Here is a 23,712-nt window from a genome sequence, read left to right on the forward strand (position 1 = left end):
GGTTTGGGGCCAGGCAGGCAGGCAGGTTGGCATTTAAGCAGATGAGAAAATAATCTGTTTCTATGTGATGGGCTGGGCTGTGCCTGATGTGGCTGTCAGTCCTGACTCAGGTGTGTTTGATCTCTACAGAGTTTTCCCATGTATACCCTGGTGGTTCAAGCTGCAGACCTGCAAGGTGAAGGCTTAAGCACGACCGCAACAGCTGTGATCACAGTCAATGACACCAATGATAACCCTCCCATCTTCGACCCAACTACGGTAATAACCCTGCAACTCCTTAGAGAGTCTCCAAAGGTCCTTGGTTGTTTCCCAGTATCTCATGGGTGAACCCTTTGGAAACGTTTTCCAGACTAGTAAACTTGAAGCTAAAAAGCAAGCAGGTCGGGATGTCAGTTGTCTCTGCCCTCCTCAGCCTGGGACCTATTGACACAGGTTTCTGAAGTTGCAAAAAACACCTATTTTTAGGTTTTTTTTTTAAGGAACTTCCATATAAAGATGTTAAAAAAAATAAAAATAAGGAAAAAAAAAGCACCTATTTACTGCATGTCCTCATCTTGGTAGCAGATCTTACCAGGTTTTAGTTATTCATTGAACAAATATTCTCTGGGTTTATACCAGACACTGTCTTAGACACTGGGGATATTATCACAAACAAGGCAGACGACACTTCTATTCTTGTGGAGTTTATAGTCTAGCTAGGGTGATGTTATACAACTTATACCGATTATCGTGTATAATTATATTAAATGCAGTCAAGGAGAAGGTACTGAGAGCTGTGTGAAAGAACCTGAAACCTTATTGTGTTACCTAGAAATCAGCTTAATGGTTAGTAACAGAGATTTGACTCTTGTGGTTTAAACAAACAGGGTTGACTTTTTCTCTTGTGTCACTAACGGTCCAGAGGTAGATAGTCCACTCAGTCAGTAGAAACCAAGCCTCCTTTATCTGCTTTCCCACCATCCTTGGTACATGGATTCTATCCCCATTGTCACCTTGTGGCCCAAGATGACAGCTGGAGCTCCAGCCACATCTGTGCTTCGTTCAAGAAGGCGGCAAAGGCGAGGGGGCATAAGGTCTTGATGTCAAGTCAAGTTTTCTTATTTCTGTGAAGACCCATCCCACAAGTTTCATTTACTAGCAACTGCTGTCTGCAAGGAAGACTGGAAATACAGTATTTTCTCTGGGCACGTCGCTGCCGTCAACCACGTAGTTAGTGAAGAAGAGGAGAGTGGATATTCAGTAGACAATTAACGGTGTCTGCCACTTTAACCTAGCCACTGTGAGTACAGGAGGCTTAAGAAAGACAGATTAATGCCCCGCATCAAAAGGAAGCTTGATGAATAGCAAGAACTGAAAAACAGTCAGTGTAATGAACCAAATGAGACCAGGTCCTACAGGACCTTGTGGACTGAATTTAGAATTTCAGAATTGATCCTGAGTGCAGTGGGTTGTTATCAAAGGGTTTTAAGTAGAAGACTGTAATGACCAGACATTTATGAAAATTACTGGTACCACTGAGAATGATGGGGAAGACGGGAACGGGGGATAAGCTACAGTGTCAGCAGTTGGGCCAGAGTACGCTGAGAGGCGCGGACAGCCAGGGCCTTGGCTCCTTCAGGTACTCACAGGGTCCCTGAGTGCTGGCTGCTCCACCAACAGGAAATAAGGGCCATGCTGGTAGGGTGGGCACTTCTTCAAAGACTCATCAAAGCTTGGGCTCAAGAAAGGACTCCTTTAGCCCCCTGAACCCTGGCTCCACTGCTGGGTCTGAGTATGTCCTAAGTGACACATCCTTTTCTTTGCTCTGCAGTACGAGGGGTCGGTGCCTGAGAACGAGGCTAACGTGGTCATCGCCACACTCACAGTGACTGATGCCGATGTCCCCAATACCCCAGCGTGGGAGGCCGTTTACACAATATTAAACGATAACGAGAAGCAGTTTGTTGTCATCACAGACCCAGAAACCAATGAAGGCATTTTGAAGACAGCTAAGGTTTGTATCGTTCCTGGCAAGATGCAGAAATTGACAACGCAGCCAGAGGCCCTTGTCCCCTGGTGTCTTCTCTGAAGTAGATTAGTGTGGCCTTCGTGGGGTGGGGGAGGGCAGCTCTCCCAGATTCTGGTGGGGTTTGCAGTGACTCTTCAGGCTCATGTGAGAAATCAGGAAGCTCCCACACCACACCCTACCATCTGTTTTATTTTTATTATTATTATTTTTTATAAATTTATTTTAGGCTGCGTTGGGTCTTCGGTGCTGCGCGCAGGCTTTCTCTAGATGCGGCAGGCAGGGGCTACTCTTCGTTGCAGTGCGCGGGCTTCTCACTGCGGTGGCTTCTCTTGTTGAGGAGCACGGGCTCCAGGTGCACGGGCTTCAGTAGTTGTGGCGCACGGACTTAGTTGCTCCGCGGCATGTGGGATCTTCCCGGGACAGGGCTCGAACCCGTGTCCCCGGCATTGGCAGGCGGATTCTTAATCACTGCACCACCAGGGAAGTCTGTACCATCTGTTTTAATATGTTCTTTCTCTGAAACATTTGCCCACCCCGCCATATCCATTTTGCAAATGAGAAGAAAAATGGTTTATGGTCTCTGCTATTTTGCTGGATGATTTTAGAAGAAGGGCAAATAAGCCTGTGAAAGATGTCTAGGAGACATGAACAGTAAGAAGTTGAGTGATTTCCTTGTTGAAGTTAGTCAAAGAGTTAATGAACGGATCCCTAACTTAGCGCCAGAGGTTTGACTTCCCCTTGAGCAAGTGAGCAGACCCTTCATTTCTGGATCACTTAGTACGTCATCTTAACTCCCACTGAACATTTCTTTGTTTAAATTTACTTACTTAATTTATTTTTTTTTTGGTTGAGATGGGTCTTCTTTGCTGCGTGTGGGCTTTCTCTAGTTGGCGGTGAGCGGAGGCTCCTCTTTGTTGCGGTGTGCAGGCTTCTCATCGCGGTGGCTTCTCCTGTTGCAGAGCACAGGCTCTAGGCGCACGGGCTTCAGTAGTTGTGGCACGTGGGCTCAGTAGTTGTGGCTCGCGGGCTCTAGAGTGCAGGCTCAGTAGTTGTGGTGCACGGGCTTAGTTGCTCCGTGGCATGTGAGATCTTCCCAGCCCAGGGCTCGAACCCGTGTCCCCTGCATTGGCAGGCAGATTCTTAACCACTGCACCGCCAGGGAAGTCTTCCCACTAAGCATTTGATGTCAGCGTTTTCTGTTATTATTCTATCACCAAAAGAAAAAAGGTATTAATTTGAGTTCCCGCCATACGAAAGGTCCTTCATAAAAGCTCCAGTTGATCCCTTACAGTGCCTCTGTGAGATAGTTCCTTTTCCTACTTATTTAGGTGTGGAAACAGACCCAGAGGTTCTATTGCCCAAATCACACAGCTAGGAAATGGCCAGGCCGGGATTTGAGCTCACTGCCGACTGATTCTGAACTTCATGTTCTTGCCACTAAACTTACTGGGGTTAGGGAGGTGGACAGGCAGGGTTGTTTGTCCATTTGCTGTCACATGGGCTGCATGTCAGCATAGGATGTGAACATTCTTATTGGTCTCAGGTAAATAAATGACTTAATGTGCTACATTTGTTAATAGAGGCTTGCCACTTGAGATTTCATGTAGCTCATCTTTATTCTCTACTGGGGTTCTCAACATGAATCTGGTTGCATGTTAGTCATTGGGAACTTTTTAAAAAATATTGATGTCCAGACCCCAACCTCAGAGATTCCTATTCGCTGGCTCTGGGGTTAGGGTCCAGGCATGTGTTTTCTTCAAAAGTTCTCAAGTGAGTTCTTCTTAATGCAGCCAGATGTGAGAACCACTGATATATTGCTAACCAAAAAACAATAGTTAAGGATTTAATGGGGTTTTTTTCTAACATAAAATGTATTTTTTCTGCTCTTTAGGGCTTGGATTTTGAGGCCAAGCAGCAGTACATCCTGTATGTGGCAGTGACTAATGTGGCCCCCTTTGAGGTCACTCTCTCCACTTCCACAGCCACCGTCACCGTGGACGTGATGGATGTGAATGAAGCCCCCATCTTCATGCCTCCTCAGAAGAAAGTGACAGTGCCCGAGGACTTCGGCTTGGGCCTGGAGATCACATCCTACACCGCCCAGGAGCCAGACAGATTTATGGAACAGAAGATCACGTAAGTGTGAGGGGTTTTCCACTTACTGACAGCAACTAGCTGTGTGCATACGTGTATGTATAAAATATTTTGTTCATGGCATTTTTATCATCGTTGGTCTGTGGAAGATCCTTCTCTTGTTTGGCTTATTTATATTTTTATCCCCATTCCCCACACCTTGTCCATTCCGTCCATGGTCAGCCATTGTCGGTTTACTGTGCTTCCTCTTTTTGAATTCACTTAGTGTAGTAGGAATGTGGTTTTAATTTACATACACGGTATTGTGTTATAAGTAGCTTACTGTTTCTTTTTTTGTTTTGTAAACTTGAAGGCACTTCTGTAATGTAAATGACAGCCACAGATGCTGAAAACACACATACAAACCAACCAACAGCAACACCACTGTGGCCACGTATGATAAAGGATGTTCTTATTCTTTTGAGAGCTAGGTCTGATGACATACTTGGTGTTCAGGTGTGACAATGGTGGAAACTCAAAGGGAAGACTGTTAAGCACAAACCCAAGCATGGCACATCTGCGTCTTTTTAGTAATAGCATGATTTCCAGAGATAACAAAGGCCTCGGTCACTTCCTCTTCTCAGAGAGAGATTCATACCTGTTAATATTTACTTTAGAGGAAACTATTAGAATGCTCTGAACTATTTAGAAAAAAGGTTATGCAAATCCAGTGTAGAGTCCCACTTGGTAATAAATTGAGCATGTTCTTGTTTGGAGGGGGAGGTGTTTGTGTTTTAGTATCAGTGCCTGTGACTTATTAAATGTAAAACAAACATGAAGTTTAAGTGCAGCTTCAATTTCTGAGTTATTCTGGGAAGTACTAATTCTATCCTGATTGGAAGGGCTCATAAATAGCTTTAAACTGTGCATGTGCGCCATACGGATAAAAAGGATCAAGGTAGTGGTATTAATGGCTGCTAGAATCATTAGATCAAGGATGATGAGGAATTTTTAAACGGAGGAACCAAGCTGGGACCATCCAAACCTTCTGATAGATTTTAACATCTGCTGGAAGAGCAAGGACAGCCCAACATGAAGTGCCACTCGAAGTGATTCAACAGCATGTACACAGTGCCACTTAAATGTTATATTTGGGGGAGAAAAGAAGGGTTGAAACAGAATCTAATCAAACCTTAGGATTTGATTTTTTTTTTTTTTGCTGTACACGGACCTCTCACTGTTGTGGCCTGTCCCGCTGCGGAGCACAGGCTCCGGACGCGCAGGCTCAGCAGCCATGGCTCACGGGCCCAGCCGCTCCGCGGCATGTGGGATCTTCCCGGACAGGAGCACGAACCCGTGTCCCCTGCATTGGCAGGCGGACTCTCAAGCACTGCGCCACCAGGGAAGCCCTAGGATTTGATTTTGATGCAGTACAGAGAATGAAGAAGTTAAATGCCATGAGGAAGCAGTCAGCCAAATGCAGAATATGGGAGCTCTATGTCAAATGACCCAGTTTCTTTAGCAAATAATGACAGAAGGGTGGGGGTGACTGCTTAGATTAAGGATGTTGATTAAGAGAGGAATCAACCAATTGTAATGTGTAGACTATGCTTAAAGATGGATTCAAACAATCCAACTATAAAAGACACCCTTGAGGCAAATAGAGAAACTTGCACATAGACCTGACACTAAGTAATTATTATTTTTGCTAGGTGTGTTAGTGGCATGGTGATATTGTAGGATTTTTTGTTTTGTGATTAAAGCCTTGGGTTGTATGGTTTCCAGCTTCTGTTGATAGCTCAGCTTGTAGTAATGAAATAGGTAGTTCAAAGCATCTATTTGGGGAAGTTCAAGGACCAAGTCTAAATAGTGTTTGCAGAGACCCTTACCCCTGGAATAAAGACCACTCGATATATGTAGTTCATTGCTTTGCACTTCTAAGGACGTGAGGATAAGCCTACAGGTATCCAGGACCCTTTCCTCCTTCGATTTCTTTATTTCCCTTTCTGAGCCTTTCAATGACCTCGATAGATAACTGGGCAGTATATCTCTGTTTTTCATGCTTACGTTTCTTCTGTTTCTGGTATTCCTAATAAGGTGTGGCTTAACAGGGTTCTCTTGGCATTTTGAATAATTTTTTGTGGGGTGGCTGTGTACGACCAGAAGGAGCTTTACCGTCCCTGGCACCTCCCGTTAAATGCCAGTAGTGCAGCATACTCCCAAGTCACCGTGTCAACCCAAATCTCCAGATGCTCATGGCGGGGGTGTTGGGTGCCATACTGTGACCATTTGAGAACTGCTGTACGCTTTAGGGGGGTTAGTCTGAGAGGAACTAAAGAAATCTGACATCTAAATGCCATGCCTGATCCTGGATTGCCTTCTGGATTGGATTGGGGCAGGGGCGTGGGGAGGGGGGGTACAGTTTGGGGGAAATCCACAGTTTGAATGTGTACCATGTATGAAGTGGTAGTACCATATCAAAGTTATATTTCCTGAAATTGAAAATCAAATAGTGGTTATGTAAGAGAATGCCTCTGTTCTTAGGAGAAGGCACACTGACATTTTCATGAGTAAAGGAACATCATGTCTGCGACTTACTCTCAAATGGTTCAGCAAAACAAGAAATTATGTATATGTGTGCATCAACTTTTGTAATATAGCAAAATATCGACAGTGGATGGATCTAGGTGAAGGGTACATGGACGGTCATCAAACCGTTCTGGCAAAATTTCTGTAGGAGTCATTATTTTTTTATTACTATTATTTTTAGGAGTCATTATTTTTTTGAAATAAGGAAGTTAGAAGTATCTATCAGCAAAGAGGAACCTTAACCTTCTTCAGCTACCTACCGTTCGCTGTTCCCGTTCTAAATCAGAGCTTGTGTCTTTCCAGGTATCGGATTTGGAGGGATGCTGCCAACTGGCTGGAGATTAATCCGGACACGGGTGCCATTTCCACTCGGGCTGAGTTGGACAGAGAGAACGTCGAGCATGTGAAGAACAGCACGTACACGGCCCTCATTATAGCCACTGACGATGGTGAGGATGCCCTTACCATTTGGTTTTTGCTGCTTCACCCTCCTGACCAGCTCACTGCCTTGCCCCTATCCTTTAAGAGGCATGAATTCTTCCATTCTCTTTCATTATTCAACAAAGCGTTCTCAAAGCATTGTCCAAAATGCAGAGTTTAGGCCAAGCAGAAGTTCCTTTTTAACGCTCCCTCTGTACCTGAGCCCCATGGGAGCCAGACTGCCTGGGTTTAGATCCTAGGACCAAAGCTTAATACCTGTGTGAACTTGGACTTATTACCTAATTTTTAGGTCCCTCAGTTCCTTTATACAGCAAAATGGTAATAGCCCATCTAGGTTAAATGAGTTAATTTATGTAAAAGTGCTTGGAAGAGTGCCTGCTATCTAGTCTGTGCTCTGTAAGGACTGTTATTATCTTTATCATCATCATCATTATTAGTGAAGTGTGGCTCCTTCCAGACTGTTTCTGTGTATTCGAATACATTTATAAACATATAGAAATATGGTTTATTATAAAGCCACTATCTGGTTTATAGCCTATTTTTGTTTTTAGTATAAAAACCATTGTCTTATGCATGTTTAATTTTTTTTTCTTGAACATATGTCTGGAAGACACAGAGATCTATCTTGGCACATTATAGATCTACCTCTTTTCAATTAAATGATGTTTTCTGCATATTGCATAATTTAACCATTCACACATTAAATAACACCGGGATTATTTCCAGTTCTCCATTATTTTTGTGAGTGATAGGTAGACATCGTTGTACATGCCTCTGTGGGCAAGTGTTTCCCACGGATAGATATTCGGAAGCGGAGTTACTGTTAAAGAGACCTGCTAGTTCCTGTGATTAAATCTGTTCCCCTCTCCCTCCTCAACCTCCCGAGGTAATAATTCCAGATTTGGCAATCCGGAAAGCAAAGGGCAAGGCGAGTAAGCCCATGGTGGGGCTGGATGGGTGGCTAATGAGTGATGTAGCCTTCATCGCATTCTGAGCATGCTGTGGAAGGGTAACCCTGGCCTAGTCATTCCTGCTCCTGGAGCTGTCATTTGGGAGGCAGCAGGTTAAAAGTAGAGAGCCATGATGGGGCTCCATTTGCAGAAATGTTTTGCATAAAGGCGAAGCTAACCCGTTGCTTAGGCAGCAGTGCTATGCTGGCCAGCTGTCTCTGGCTGCACGGGAGTTCCCTAGCCTGGCCTGGAGGTAACCAAGAGTTGACAAGGTTCCTGTAAAGTTCCAGGGAGTAAATATTTTAGCCTCTGTAGACCGTACAATCTCTATTGCCATCATAGCCTAGAAGCAGCCATACAAAGTTTGAAAAGGCATGAGCATAGCTGTGTTCCTAATTTGGGTGGAAGACCTTAGTTTGCTGACCCCTGACCTAATACTAATGGCTAAATTATGGTACTTTTGAATATATTCCTTCAAGTGTTACTTTGTGCATGACTCAATACTTTTGATGTAGGTCTAAGAGGAGAATGAAGTTTCTTCAGAAAATCTATTATCTTATTAAAAAACATTTTTTAAAGTTTTCTTTAATTAAAAAGAATTTTAGGGGCAGTGGTTAAGAATCTGCCTGCCAATGCGGGAGACACAGGTTCAAGCCCTGCTCCGGGAAGATCCCACATGCTGCTGAGCAACTAAGCCTGTGTGCCACAACTACTCAGCCTGCTCTCTGGAGCCTGTGAGCCACAACTACTGAAGCCCGCACACCACAACTACTGAAGCCCATGTGCCTAGAGCCCGTGCTCCGCAACAAGAGAAGCCACCACAATGAGAAACCTGCACACCACAATGAAGAGTAGCCCCTGCTCGCCGCAACTAGAGAAAGCCCACACAGCAACGAAGACCCAATGCAGCCAAAAATAAATAAAATAAATCAATTTTTTAAAAAAAGAATTTTAAATTATACTTGCTCATTGTTAAAACAAGAAAATTCAAATGATAAGGTAAAAAGATCCATCCATGGGTGAATGGATAAACAAAATATGGTATACGCATACACAATGGAATATTATTCAGCCTTAAAAAAGAAGGAAATCCTGTCATGTGTTACAATGTGGATGAACCTTGAGGACATTGTGCATAGTGAAATAAACCAGTCACAAAATGACTAATACTGTGGGTTTCCACTTAGATGAGGTACTAATGTGGTCAAATTCGTAGAAACAAAGTAGAATGGTGGTTACCAGGAACTGGAGGGGGAAGTAGGGAATTGTTTAATGGGTACAGAATTTCAGTTTTGTAAGATAAAATTATGGAGAGCTGTTTCACAACAATGTGATTATACTAACACTACTGAACTGTACACTTTAAAAATGGTTAAAATGGTAAGTTTTATGCTATTACTTTTAACCACAATTTTCAGAGGTAAAAAGAAAAAATAATCACTATAGCCGCCCAGGTATAAATATTTATGGATTTGAGATACATTCCTCTGGGGTTTTTTTCCCTGCGATATGCTAATATTGATGATGATGATTCTTTGAGGGTCTACTTTTTCTATTATCAAGTGCTATGTCAGGATGTAAAAGAAATACAAACAGAAGTGTGTATAAATCTCTGAATCTAATCTGAAAAGCAACTTGGGGCAATTGTAAAAGGCTCAATACTTTGATAACGATCTTAGAGCCGTAGAAGTTCAGAGAAGGAGAACTAGTAGGGGGTGAGGAGGACTTCTTAGAGTGGTTTAAGAAAGTTGTGTTTTTTTTTAAATTTTATTGAAGTATAGTTGATTTACAATGTTGTTTTCATTTCTTCTGTACAGCAAAGTGACTCAGCTATATATATATATATATATATATATATATATATATATATATATATATATATATATTCTTTTTCATATTCTTTTCCATTATGGTTTGTCACAGAATGTTGAATATAGTTCCCTGTGCTATACAGTAGGACCTTGTTGTTTATCCATCCTCTATATAATAGTTTGCATCCGCTAATCCCAAACTCCCATTCCTTCCCTCCCCCACCTCCCTTGGCATAGAGATGTTAAAATTTAATGGATGAATAAAGTTATGTGTGAAAATGGAGGGAGTCCTTGGTGTGAGGAATAACTTGAATAATTGTTATCAAAGTAGGGAATAGGCATGTCAGAGGCCTGCCCAGCCAGGAATGAGGATGGCCTGGAACCTGCAGGATGGGTGGCTTTGTGGGCAGGGTGGGGCCTGGTGAGGGAGCCCCGAAGAGCCAGGAGAAGAGTTGGATTCAGTCTGATGGGAGGCACTAGGGATTCATCAGTGGTCCTGAGCTATGACATTGCCTGTGTATTTTCTTAGGTTCTCCACCTGCTACTGGAACAGGAACGCTGCTTCTATTCCTCGATGATGTGAATGACAATGGCCCCGAACCAGACCCTCGGAGCATGTACTTCTGCCAGAGGGATCCACAGCCTGTCATCATCAACATCATTGATCCTGACCTTCCCCCCAACACTTCTCCCTTCACAGCAGAACTAACACATGGGGCAAGTGTCAACTGGACCATTGAGTACAATGACCAAGGTGGGCACTTGAGTCTTATTTTGGAAACTTTGCTCTGACCCCGTGCTTCCCTCCCGCCTCCCGCTTCTGAATTTCCCTTCTCAATATCCACTTGTCACCCCCTTTATGTTGTTGTTTGTTTTTTGTTGTTGTTTTTGTTTTGTTTTGGCTGCACCACACGTCTTGTGGGATCTTAGTTCCCCGACCAGAGATCGAACCTGGGCCCCCAGCAGTGGAAGCTCGGAGTCCTAACCACTGGACCTCCAGGGAATTCCCCACTTGTCACCCCTTTTAAGGCTTGTTTCCTTGTCCCTTCTACATTTGTGGCATTGAACCAAAGATCCCTTTGCGTTTCTGGCGTCTGAGTCGGTGACATACTGCCCAATAATCTACAACCCAAGCAGCTGTTGTCTTCATTCAGCTTTGGAATGTCCCTAGTTCCGTAACAATTTTAATCTAGAATGAACTTTTTATCTCTCCTGATCCCCTCACTCATTTTTGTTGATTCCTCCAGAACATGAATCTCTGCTTTTTAAGCCAAAGAAAACCCTAGAGGTGGGTGACTACAAAATCAATCTCAAGCTCATAGACAACCAGAACAAAGACCAAGTGACCACCTTAGATGTGCACGTGTGTGACTGTGAAGGAGTCGTCAGCAACTGTAGGAAGGCCGGGCCTTATGCCGAAGGAGGATTGCAAGTTCCCGCCATTCTGGGGATTCTTGGAGGCATTCTTGCTTTTCTGAGTAAGTGCAGCTGGCGAGTGTTTCAGCCTTTACCTTCTGACATGGGGGAGGTTTTTCTCTTACTGAGCATTCGAGGGGTAAGTGGTCCAAGACTGGAAGGCTGCCCAGTCCTTCTATTTTGTTCTTTCAACCTCTAAGGGCAGTGTTTCTCCAGCTTGAGTGTACACAAACCACCCGTACATGAGAATGCTGATCCAGTAGGTCTGGGGTGAGGCCTCAGCCTCTGCATTTCTAACCAGCTCTGAGGTGATGCTGATGTTGCAGGTCTTTGGACCATGCTTGGAGCAGCGAGGCCTGGTCACCACCGCCTTCTCCACATCCCACCCTGGAGGAGGGTGTAGAGGAAGTGGAAGGCACATATCTGAAACTGAGCATGTCACCTTCACTCACATCCCACCGGCCCAAACACAGCCACACCTGGAAACTCCCACTCTAACCGGGTGACCATGTGTCCAATTAAAACTTGGTGCCGGGCTTCCCTGGTGGCGCAGTGGTTGAGAGTCCACCTGCCGATGCAGGGGACGCGGGTTCGTGTCCCGGTCCAGGAAGATCCTACATGCTGCGGAGCGGCTGGGCCCGTTAGCCGTGGCCGCTGAGCCTGCACATCCAGAGCCTGTGCTCCGCAACGGGAGAGGCCACAACAGTGAGAGGCCCACGTACCGCAAAAAAAAACAAAAACAAAAAAACAACTGGGTGCCAAGAGTAGGGGTGGAGTGTGGGGTGCACGGTGAGTATCAGTGACTCAAAGGATGGTGCCAAGAGTAGGGGTGGAGTGTGGGGTGCATGGTGAGTATCAGTGACTCAAAGGATGAAGGGGAAAAAGGTTACTGGGGAAAATTTGGCAGTTTCTGACACAGTCCTTAAAACCTATATTACCTGAGCCTACCTGTAGACTGAGCCCTAGGGTTGACACAGGTGCTGTTATGGTTTCTAAAAGCTAGTGACGGGCAAGTCAGGAAACCTCAAAGATAGTGTTGTTGTTGCTTTTTTTATCATTAGGAGCTATGACACGTGGTTCAGGTCATGAAGGTCCTTGCAGTCAGAAGAGGAGGCTGTTAATTGAGTCTTGAGAAAGGTTTGGTGGAAGACAGGATAGATGGGCCACAGCGACTGGGGGAGTCCTCATAGACAGAGGGCCATTTGTGGTGGTTCCCACACTAGCAAAGGCACAGAGAGAGGAAGGCTTGACGGACTGCGTAGGGCAGAGAGGCCGACCTTGCTGGGGTAGAAGAAAGTCCTTAGAGGGGAGCAATGGGACCACCTGGGGGCTTTCAGTTTAGATTCAGCAGTGTTACTGATCCTGCTGCTTCGACAGATTGAAGAAGGGATTACCTGTTGGCCTTCGGGAAATGTTTGCAGTGTGTCCCCTTAGCTCCTGCCCTCTGCTGCATCCTCTCAAAATTGAAAAGGAAGGAGAGAGTTGTTTAAAATTCAGTGAACTTTCCAGACCTTTCTTCCTCCAGGATTCACGTGGCTTTATTGCCACCACGCAGTTATATTTAAAATACTGACTTTTTTTATAGTAGCTTTATCTAACTTTGCTATGGGTGTATTTCATTAGACATAGGGGCCGAGAGCAACATTTCGGACTGTTCAAATGTGCAACATTTACAGCAGAAGCAATGCCAGTGTGCAGATTTCCAACGTCTTGTTCCTTATGGGCAGACGTCAAAATTAAGCGTCTAAAGAATGTTCTAGAGAGACGAGAGGATATGAAGGTTTTTGTGTAGTCAGCCAATATTTGGTTACTTACTTTGTGCAGCATTTGTCTCTGACACCGGGGATTGGGGGGTTTCAGGATAGCTAAGTTGGGTGGTACTTCCTGAAGTGATAACAGTATGCCATGTTTTGGTTACTTTCCCTTACATAACACTTAAGTAATGTCTGATAAGAAGCATCCTTTTGGAAACATAGCCCTCCTCTCGCTCTTCAGCTCTAAGCTCCACAGGGATGGGGGCTGTTTGCAGCTTCCATTGTTTTCAGTGCTGTGTCTTCAGGGCCAAGGCAGGCCTGGCCCACCTAGCAAGAACTCACTCAGTATTTCTGTTCTTCAGTCATGGTCCAGGGGGTTATATTGTTTATCTGGATAAGACCTTGGAATCTTTCTGATTTCAGAAACAGGTAGGTTGGGTACTTGCAAGTGTATGCCACCTCCTGTCTCAGTGCAGTGGTGCTTCACTAGGTACTTGGGTATAAGGACCTATAAGTTAGAAAACACACTGAATCATATTTTTTTCCCATTCACAATAAATTGTTTAATTTTTTTAAAAATTAAATATTAATCGTATATAGCCTAGACATAGCCCCCAAGATCAGATGAAAACCTTGAAAATAGATTTTAAAGCTCGCTTACATGATTTATCCTAAGAGAAGATAAGGAATATACCAAGTGCTTTTTTTTTTGCTGTTGTTTAATTTTAAAACTTTTTGGTGTTTTTTCATGGTGTACCAGGCGACTTTACAGTCTGTGCCCCACTCCCCTCCCCCGTAACTGAATAAGAATAATATGCATGTATTAGTCACATTTAGGCTGACCCAGCCCTGCTCACAAACCTTCAATGGCTTCAACTCACTCTGAATCAAAGCCAAAGTCCCTCCAGAGGTCCGCATGTCCTTGCTGCCCCTCTGACCCCCTGTCCCCTTCTTTCTCCCCTGATGATCCTGCTACAGCCACGCTGACCCTATCTTTCCTTAACCACACCAATCTGCTTGGAGTCTTTGCCTGGACCATTTCTGCTGCCTGGAGTACTTTGCTCCAGATTTTGGGAAATGACTGATTGGTTTAAGGTCCAGTTAAAGACCACAATTGAGTTCTCATGTAATTGTCCACTGTGTAGTGCTGCATATATTAACCTCAGGGATGTGAAGACATGTGAGTTGTCTTATAGCCATCTGTCTGGTCTGCAAGGCAGTGGTGCTCTGTGCCAGCTGCTGCTTACGGCTTTCTTGACCTGTGGCTCTTATCTTCTCTCTTCCCCACTCTAGTCCTGATTCTGCTGATTCTGCTACTTATTCGGAGGAGAAGAGTAGTCAAAGAGCCCTTACTGCCCCCAGAAGAGGACACCCGGGACAACATTTATTACTATGATGAAGAAGGAGGTGGAGAAGAAGACCAGGTGGGTGTTTAAAACCAAGGGAGAAAGCTTAATGGCAATCTCTTTATTTGGAGGAAGCAATGATTAGGGGAGGACAGACATCTGAAACAGCTCTGTTACTTTGCCTATTTTTTTAAAGACCTTTCATCTACACAAGAAAATAGATGTCATTAACCATCATCATCATCACCATCATCATCATCAATAATACAGCATTGCTAACGTTTATTTATTGTTCAGATGAATGAACAGAGGCACAGAGCAGTTAAGCAATTTGCCCAAAGTCACAGAGCTAGGAAGCAGTAAAACCAGGTGGTCTGACTCCAGAGCCTACTCTCCTCACTGCTATTTCCAGGACATGAACTTTATTCAAATTATCTTTGACATAGAGCAACTGATCTGTTTTTTGTTGTTTTTATGAATTTATTTAGTTTTGGCTGCGTTGGGTCTTCGTTGCTTTTGTGCAGGCTTTCTCTAGTTGTGGCGAGCGGGGGCTATTCTTCGTTGCGGTGCACGGGCTTCTCATTGTGGTGGCTTCTCTTGTTGCGGAACACAAGGACTGATCTGTTTTAATATTTTGTTTCCTTTGAGTTTGTAGCTGTGCCAAACCGTTTTTTGCTTTTTGTAGATGTTAATTCTTCAGGCCTTCTTTATTTCTCTTGATTTTGGAGATGGTCTTAACTTGCCTTACCCTGTATTATTGAGGTATTACCACAATAATGCTGTATAACAGGCAATCCCAGAATGTCAGTGGCACACGTCAATAAGCATGTTTTTGTCGTGCGTTTGTGGGTTAGCTGGGACAGTTGCTGGTGTAACAAAATACCATAGACTAGGTGCTTATAAACAACAGAAATTTATTTCTCACAGTTCTGGAAGCTGGGAAATGCAAGGTCAAGGTGCTGGCAGATTCAGTGCCTAGTGAGGGCCCTCTTCCTGGTCCATAGATGGCCCTTGTCTCACTGTGTCCTCATGTGGTGGAATGGGCAAGGGAGCTCTGGGTGTCTTTTATAAGGGCACTAATCCCATTCCTGAGGGCTCCATACACTGTCACAACCTAATCACCTGCCAAACGTCCTACCTCCAAATACCATCACATTGTTTCAACTTGTGAATTTAGGAGGCACACAAACAGTCTATGGCATCTAGGCTCTGAAGAATGTGTGGGTTGGTCGGGGCTAGGCTGATATAGGCTGCATTTGGCTGGATGGCTGTGTGCTGTGAGTTGTGTCCAGGAATGTTCCATATAATTCCTATCTTCTTTGTCCCAGCAGGTAAGACCAAAGTAGAGTTAAGGCCTTTGCCTGTGTCACATGTATTAATGTCCCATTGGTCAAAGCAAGTCAAATGGCATAGCCCTACATTAATGGATTTCTATTCTTTTCACAGAGGATAGGGTGGGAAAGGAGTGAATATTTTCTGAATAATAATCTAATAATCATACCCTATGAAAAGTTAATAAGGTAAAACAGTCTACATCTATACCCACAAATGTTCCTCACAAGGCTTTTATGCTGTATTTCCTTCCAGTGCTATTTGGAGACTCTTAGGTTGAAAACTACCATTTCAGAAAAGAAAAAAAAAAACCAACTGCCGTTTCAGGTTACATTGGCACGTGCCTGTAGATATCACAGCTGACTGTTAAGGCCTTAGCTAGTACCATAATCTGTAAACCAAATATGACCCTGTGTTTATGACTGTTTCTATTTTACTCTTTGCTATGCTTTTACCTTTTTCTCTAAAGGAGTATGACCTGAGCCAGCTACACAGGGGCCTGGAGGCTCGGCCCGAAGTGACTCGCAATGATGTGGCGCCAACCCTCCTGAGTGTGCCCCAGTATCGACCCCGACCTGCCAATCCTGATGAAATTGGAAACTTTATTGATGAAGTAAGTAAGCAGAGTCAAAAGCCAAGACACAACAAACTCATCTCTAAACTTGGAAAGGAGCTGTTGTGTCAAAAGTGAGAAAAATTCTTTAGAGTCTTTCCTTTACCATGTTTTCATCCCTGAGCCCTATTTGTTTTTGTTTTTGTTTTTGTTTTTTTTGGTACGCGGGCCTCTCACTGTTGTGACCTCTCCCGTTGCGGAGCATAGGCTCCGGACGCGCAGGCTCAGCGGCCATGGCTCACGGGCCCAGCCGCTCCGCGGCATGTGGGATCTTCCCGGGCCGGGACACGAACCTGTGTCCCCTGCATCGGCAGGCGGACTCCCAACCACTGCGCCACCAGGGAAGCCCGGGAAGCCCTCTCTGAGCCCTATTTGTTTTTTTATTTGTGCCTCATCTAAATTTCAGAACTAATAGCACTTTGAATTAGTCTTAGGGAATTTGCAAAGTTCATACAGCAAAACCAAGACTTGCTTGAAAAGATTTAATGGAATAAGAAATGAAACTAAAGAGATTCAGTTTTGTTTCACTAATGGGTCTCTCTTTCCCTGCATTACATTGGGACGTAATGTTAAATGTGTATCACAAGGCTACCTGAGGGCCAGAAAAATAGTTTCCATATTGTATATATCAGAAATGCATTCAACTATAAATACCAGAAGCTTAAATAGATATGAGTAGAGTTACCTCATGCAAATAGAAGACTAGGGTAAGCAGTCTAGGCTGGTGCATCACCCTTTTCTACCTCTCTGCTGCATGATCTCAGCACATCCTTGTTCTCATGCTTGTTGCTTTATGATCACAGGATGGCTGCCACACTTCCAGGCCTTGAGCCTGTTTTCCTGTCAAGAAGTAGGAAGGGCAGAGCAGGGGGCAAAAACTTTCTTCTAGCAAACTGTTAGGCAAGAAGGAAGTTCATCCTACATGTTATTGGCCAGGACTGTCACAGGATTGTCCCTATATGCAAGGGAGGATGGGAAATAGGCATTAAGTTAATTAGCTTAGGGTAAGATGAGGAAGAACTGGTGGGGTTAAGCAAAGAACCAAGTAAGATAATAATAGTCCAGTGGGATATATTTCCTTAAACTATGTTACCTGATTACCTGCTCAGTTGCTGGAATGATTTTCAGGGCTTGTCTGATGGTCCAGTGGCCTTCAGCAAGTCTTCACAGTGTGGGGCAGGTTTTGCTTTAGCTTCCCTGAGGAGTTGTTGTCACCAAGGACTATATAAAGCATGGCAGTGTTGGAAATGATCAAGCCAGATCCATTCTAGGCACTGGATCTTAGAGAAAACTGAGAACAGGAAGGGCCACTTTAAACCATCCCTTTTAGATACATCTGGATTCAGGTATTTTCCTCCATTCACATTCATTTGTGTATCATCATATCTGATTATAGCTATTTCTTAATTACAAAAATAAAATGTTTGCTATTTAAAAAATATAAATTATGAAAATGTATATAAAGAAAAAATGTGCAAGTCCTCCCTCAGTTCCCCTGACCATAATCACCAAAGTTAATTTAGCAGTTTGGCATTCATCCTTTCAGATCTTCTCGGGCTGAAATGCAGGCTGTGTAGCCTGGCATGACTGTCCTCATTGTTTTTAGTCTCTGTCCATCCTGATTGGTTGGTGCTCATCTCTCCTGCCTACATAAAATTTACCAGTTTCGTTTAGGGGGAAAACATTCTGCATACTTTATCTTTTCATTAACAATATATCATGTCCATCTTCTGTTCCAGTTTATATTACATTTACCTTGTTGGTGTTCAGTGCTCCTGGCGTTCTGCAGGATGGTCTCATTGTTGTGCCATTAACACTTGGCTTTACGCACCAAAAGAAGGCATGTTGCCTAAGATGACAGGTGTGCGATTCCTCTCAATGAAAGATCCTATTGTCTTCCTTCTTTAGAACCTGAAGGCAGCTGATAGTGACCCCACCGCCCCACCCTATGACTCTCTGCTGGTGTTTGATTATGAAGGAAGCGGCTCTGAAGCTGCTAGTCTGAGCTCCCTGAATTCCTCGGAGTCAGACCAAGACCAGGATTATGACTACCTGAACGAATGGGGCGGTCGCTTCAAGAAGCTGGCGGACATGTATGGAGGCGGCGAGGATGACTAGGGGACTCAAGACCGATGGGGAGACAGATGGGTCCCTACACTCATGTGATGGGAAATGGGGGAATAATATTCCTGATGGTTTTCCAGCTTCCTTCACTTGAGATGCGTTTCTGGAGAAGAGACCCGTGATCAGTGATAGGATAGTTATGATTTCCACTTTATAGATCTAATCTGTGTGTTAGAACGATTTTGACTCATTCCATGAATCTTTTTTTCCCTTTCATCACTCTTTACATGATGACGATGTCCAAAAGACCCCCAAATTTTAATATTTCAAAAGAGTAGCTTCAGCCTCAGAAGGTTCTGCTGGCAACTGGCAGATTTCCGTAAGGGCTTTGCCTCATTTTTCAAAGGAAGGTGAGGGGTCAATTTCCCTATTGTAGATTTTATATAAAGAAATTAATTCGTGTGCTTTCATTCCTCCCGTCACTGCACTGGTGTCCCATGTTCTAATATCCACTCTTACACCCTCTGAATTCTATCACATTTCTCTGATGCAGAAATTATTGGGCTTTTTTAGGGAAAGAGGCTTATGTCTTAGTCTGGCCATATGCTGAGTGGGTATTGTGTACTCCTAAGACCATTTAACGGTTTTCCTTTTCTATCTCCTGAGTACATAACTTGAAATGGGCATCTATCCAGTTTACTTGTCCTGAGTAAGAATGTTTGTTATGTGAATGTCGTTATGGGGTGCTTTGGTTCTAGACAGGGAGCCTGGACCAGAAAAGGTGGTGAGTTTTCAGGTGCCACTGAACTTTTAATGTTCATTTATCCCTAAAACAAAAGAGTGATACATTCCGGGACTCAGAATAGTGCCTGAAGTGCTGCAGCCAAAGACAGAAGCTGGCTCATCACAGCAGAGGGGAAATGTGAAACGTGGCCGTGGAGATGGCAGGGGAGATTGTTACTGAGCCTGGAAATTGAGCCAACTGAGGCTGAAGACGGTTGCGGTGGTGCTACCTCCAGACCTGAAAATTCTGAAAGAGTAGAGGAATCTCAACACTCGTTTCCTGCCAGGATCCTTGTACCGTGGTTTGTACCCAAAGCACAGAATCCCCAGTGCCTGCTTTTGTTGATCTATAGAAAATGCTGGCTGGTCTGGACACATTTGCCCCAAATTCCAACTGTGCATGAAAACTTCAGAATGTTTTAAAAGTCCAAAATTTTTTTTTTCTTAGGAGCAGGAAGAAAACACTCCTTGAAAGGGTGTTAGTGAAGGGAGGTGAGGGTAGGGAGAACCTTAATTTGGATCCCTTTTTAGTTGAAACGCAACCTTTAAGAAACCTTTGACAACCATAGACCAGAACTTTATCTAAATTGCTTCCCTATCTATCAGCTGTTTTTGGAAGAAAAATCCATCCCTGCAACCACTTCTTAGAACTGTCTTGATTTTTCAGCAATTTAAACTCTAATGTAGTTCTGTGTAGAGAATATCACTGTAGTTTTGAGTGTATATGTGTGTGGGTGCTGATAATTTTGTATTTTCTTTGGGAAAAGGAAAACAAGGTGGAAAAAATTATTCTTAAATATTCATTTTTATAAATTTTATTAAAGAATTTTGTTACACCATTGTCAAACTTGTTTTATTTGATTACACAATTCCAGGCCAGACAGACAAATGGTTAGGTGAGCTTATTCAAAACATGGAGAAAGAAGCTTCATATTAAAATGACTTCCCCTGAACTTTGTGTCATTCTGTTGGGGCAGAATAGCGGAGAAACCGTGCACCTAAGGTCACTGTATTTGAAGGATATCCACCCATGTGGCATGTAGTGAAACCAATGAAATCTCCTTGTCAGAGGCTACTGTGGGTTGTGCCGAGGGATAGAAAGAAGCAGGGCTTCAAATAACATTGTAGGTCAGCAAAGTTAGTACAGGGCAGTGGTTCTCCACTGGGGAAGATTGTGGCCCCCTCCCCCAGGGGACGCTGGCAATTTCTGGAGATGCGTTTGGTTGTCATGACTGGTGAGGTGCTACCAGCATCAAGTCCAGGTCAGGGACGCTGCTAAACATCCTGCAACACACAGGACAGCCTCCCGCCACAAAGAATTATCAGGTGCAAAATATCAACAGTGCGGGCTTCCCTGGTGGCGCAGTGGTTGAGAGTCCGCCTGCCGATGCAGGGGACGCGGGTTCGTGCCCCGGTCCGGGAAGATCCCACATGCCGCGGAGCGGCTGGGCCTGTGAGCCATGGCCGCTGAGCCTGCACGTCTGGAGCCTGTGCTCCACAGCGGGAGAGGCCACAGCAGTGAGAGGCCCGCGTACGCAAAAAACAAACAAAAAAGTGTTTCAAACGGTAAAATGTTCTATTTTACTACAATTTTTTTTTTTTTTGCGGTACGCGGGCCTCTCACTGTTGTGGCCTCTCCCGCTGTGGAGCACAGGCTCCAGACGTGCAGGCTCAGCGGCCATGGCTCACAGGCCCAGCCGCTCCGCGGCATGTGGGATCTTCCCGGACCGGGGCACGAACCCGCGTCCCCTGCATCGGCAGGCGGACTCTCAACTACTGCGCCACCAGGGAAGTCCCATTTTAAACACTTTTAAGTGTATGATTCAGTGGTATTAAGTACCTTCAAAATGTTGTATAACCATCACCTCTATTTTCAGAACTTTTTCATCATCCCAAACAAGTAAGTGGAATCATTTAATATTTTTCCTTTTAAATTTGGCTTATTTCACCTAGCATAACGTCTTCAAAGTTCATCCATATTGCAGCATGTATCAGAACTTCATTTTTTTTTAAAAAAAATTAATTAATTAATTTTTGGATGTCTGGGTCTCCGTTGTTGTGCGCGTGCTTTCTCTAGTTGCGGAGAGCGGGGGCTACTCCTCGTTGCAGTGCGCAGGCTTCTCATTGCGGTGGTTTCTCTCCAGAGCGCAAACTCAGCAGCTGTGGCGCCCGGGCTTAGTTGCTCCGTGGCATGTGGGATCCTCCCAGACCAGGGCTCGAACCTGTGTCTCCTTCATTGGCAGGCAGATTCCCAACCACTGCACCAACAGGGAAGCCCAGGACTTCATTTTGTAAATGGCTGAATAATATTCTGTGTATATGCAATATCATAAAGAACGTGGGGGTCAATTATGGAAAATGGAATGCAACCACTCCAGTAATCACATGTGACTTTAGAAGATAAGAACCTATAAGAACCTTCAATTGCTGGAGTCTTTGATGGGAATTCTGTTTCTATAAAAACAGCCATTGATAACTATTGGGTGCGTTAGGCTTGTTAGGTCTGGGTTGAGGCAAACAGCCCCCAGCCTGCTTAAATCGCTTGTTCAGCTGCTGACCCTAAAGTTTCTGACAAGGTTGGGTCCCTTGGCTAATTTCAAATCAACTAAACATGTTTAACACCAATACAGACTTCTTTGTGCATCTTGAGCAACCCCATATGGTTCATTGCAGAGAAGCAGCGCCCTCTCCCTGTAGTTCTTGAGGGTATTGGTTGTGATGGATGTTTAATAGCATATTACCAGGGCGTCTCCCAGCTGTACTTCTGTGTTTTAACAAAGCTGCCCAGAGCAAACTGAGGAAGGGGCTACCAGCATTCAATTCCTACAAACTAAAATTCTGTGAGGATGCAGACGCTAGTGAGAATAAAAACGGGTCAGGCCAGAGATGGGTGACTGGCTCTTCCCATATAGCCTTGTCCAGTATGGAGCTCTGAGGTGAAGTCTGAGAATTCTCAGTTCAAACCTGGTGTATTTTTCAAGGTAGGAGGATAGAAAAGATCTTAATAAAATATTGTCTACTGGTTTGATTTATACTTTGAAATATTTAGACATGGTATGAGGGCCTCCATTTGTATTTTTCACTAATCCCCACAAATATTAGGGGTGGGCCTTCCCCACACGATGCCCTACACCCATTTTGCTAAATGTTTAACACTTTGAAATGACCTCAAATTTTTTTTCCCCCAAAATGAACTTGTGTCCACACATTATTGAAGAAAAACTGTCTATTGACAAAACCTAGGGTGGGATATAATGAAAAGAATGCTAGGAAATTTTATAGGTCATTTATTTCCCCTTCAAAAATGTTCCTCCAATTTATAGATATTTTGGCAGGTTTTGTTTGAGGAAGAGATGGGGAGGAAGATCCAGGTAAAATTTATTAAGCATCTCCTCTGTTGCAGACATTGTTAAATACTTGAGAGCAGTATCACTTTAACTCCCTAAGATAGCCTAGTGAAAATGGTTCTGTTATCTTCTCATTCTAGAGAGTAGGAAATGGCTGATGGACTAGGGCTGGAGCCCAGAGAAATGGGAGTGACCTGGAGGTGGCCTGACTCACTGAGAAGAGTTAAATGAACAATTTCCTCCCCCAGTGGCATGGTCTTGCATATGGAGGGCAGCCCATTTCCCAAGACTTCTAGCAGCTAACTGCTGAAGAGCAGGCATCAGTCATGAACTCAGGTTAGCTCAGGGGATCTCAAGAAAATGCAGGACAGCCTCTTGGGAGCAGTTTCACGAAGTGGGTATTGCAACTGTTTGTGACAATGATAGGAGAAATTATTGACCGAGTGAAGGGAGAGGCAGGAGTGCTAAAGTCTTGCTCTCAGAAGCATTTTCTTGGATTTGCAGCATGCCTTTCAGACAACATGACTTTTGAATGTCCCACCAGGATTCATGTAGGTGAAAACCTGTTTCGATGATATAAATCTCCAACGCATTCTGTTTTACATATTAACTCAATTTTGATGGGGCACGATTTTAATAGACATTGAATTTTCCAGGAATGCCTGTAAATAGGGCAAAGATTGACCTTTTATTGGGAACTGAGTCCATTTAAGAAATCATATCATCAATAACAATATTTGTTATTTGTTATTATTCACAATGGATGTGTTTAGTACTTATTTTAAAATATCACTAATGAAGAAATTCAACGGTTGAATATTGTTTTACATACCCAAACTTCATTATAAGAAGGTGCAGCAACTGATTGCTTCACTATGACCTTCAGTGTTCCGGTACTCAAATATTTTCATACTGAAATTCATATTATGTCATAATTAAACTACTCCTCTCATCCTTTTTCTTTATATAGAGGTTAAACATGTTGAGTGTCTGAAATCGTGCATGTAGGTAAGTTGTGTTAGCTATGTTTACTTCCCCCGCCCCCTGCGAGTACAGGTGGCCTGAGAAAAGATTTCTTCGTGAAGGTCGCAGTCCCAACCAAGTCGACCCCGCCCCACGCCGCGGGCCCCGCCCCTAGGGCTTCGGCCACGCTCAACGTGGCGGCGACGCCGGTCCGCCGAGGCG

General features: G+C 44.0%; 1 protein-coding gene across 1 annotated transcript in view; it reads left to right on the plus strand.

Moving 5' to 3' along the window:
* The window catches only part of CDH1 (cadherin 1), a 78,674-nt gene extending 58,658 nt beyond the window's left edge, over positions 1-20,016 (plus strand). The window contains exons 8-16 of the mRNA XM_067718555.1: positions 130-258; positions 1,811-1,993; positions 3,900-4,144; positions 6,974-7,119; positions 10,402-10,626; positions 11,120-11,350; positions 14,336-14,466; positions 16,190-16,333; positions 18,242-20,016. Coding sequence (XP_067574656.1) covers positions 130-258; positions 1,811-1,993; positions 3,900-4,144; positions 6,974-7,119; positions 10,402-10,626; positions 11,120-11,350; positions 14,336-14,466; positions 16,190-16,333; positions 18,242-18,451 — 1,644 coding nt within the window. The 3' untranslated portion in view covers positions 18,452-20,016. The remainder of the gene's footprint in view (positions 1-129; positions 259-1,810; positions 1,994-3,899; positions 4,145-6,973; positions 7,120-10,401; positions 10,627-11,119; positions 11,351-14,335; positions 14,467-16,189; positions 16,334-18,241) is intronic.
* Positions 20,017-23,712: the final 3,696 nt, after the last annotated feature.

This window comes from Pseudorca crassidens, chromosome 20 (assembly GCF_039906515.1).
Source record: "Pseudorca crassidens isolate mPseCra1 chromosome 20, mPseCra1.hap1, whole genome shotgun sequence".
Classification (NCBI taxonomy): domain Eukaryota; kingdom Metazoa; phylum Chordata; class Mammalia; order Artiodactyla; family Delphinidae; genus Pseudorca; species Pseudorca crassidens.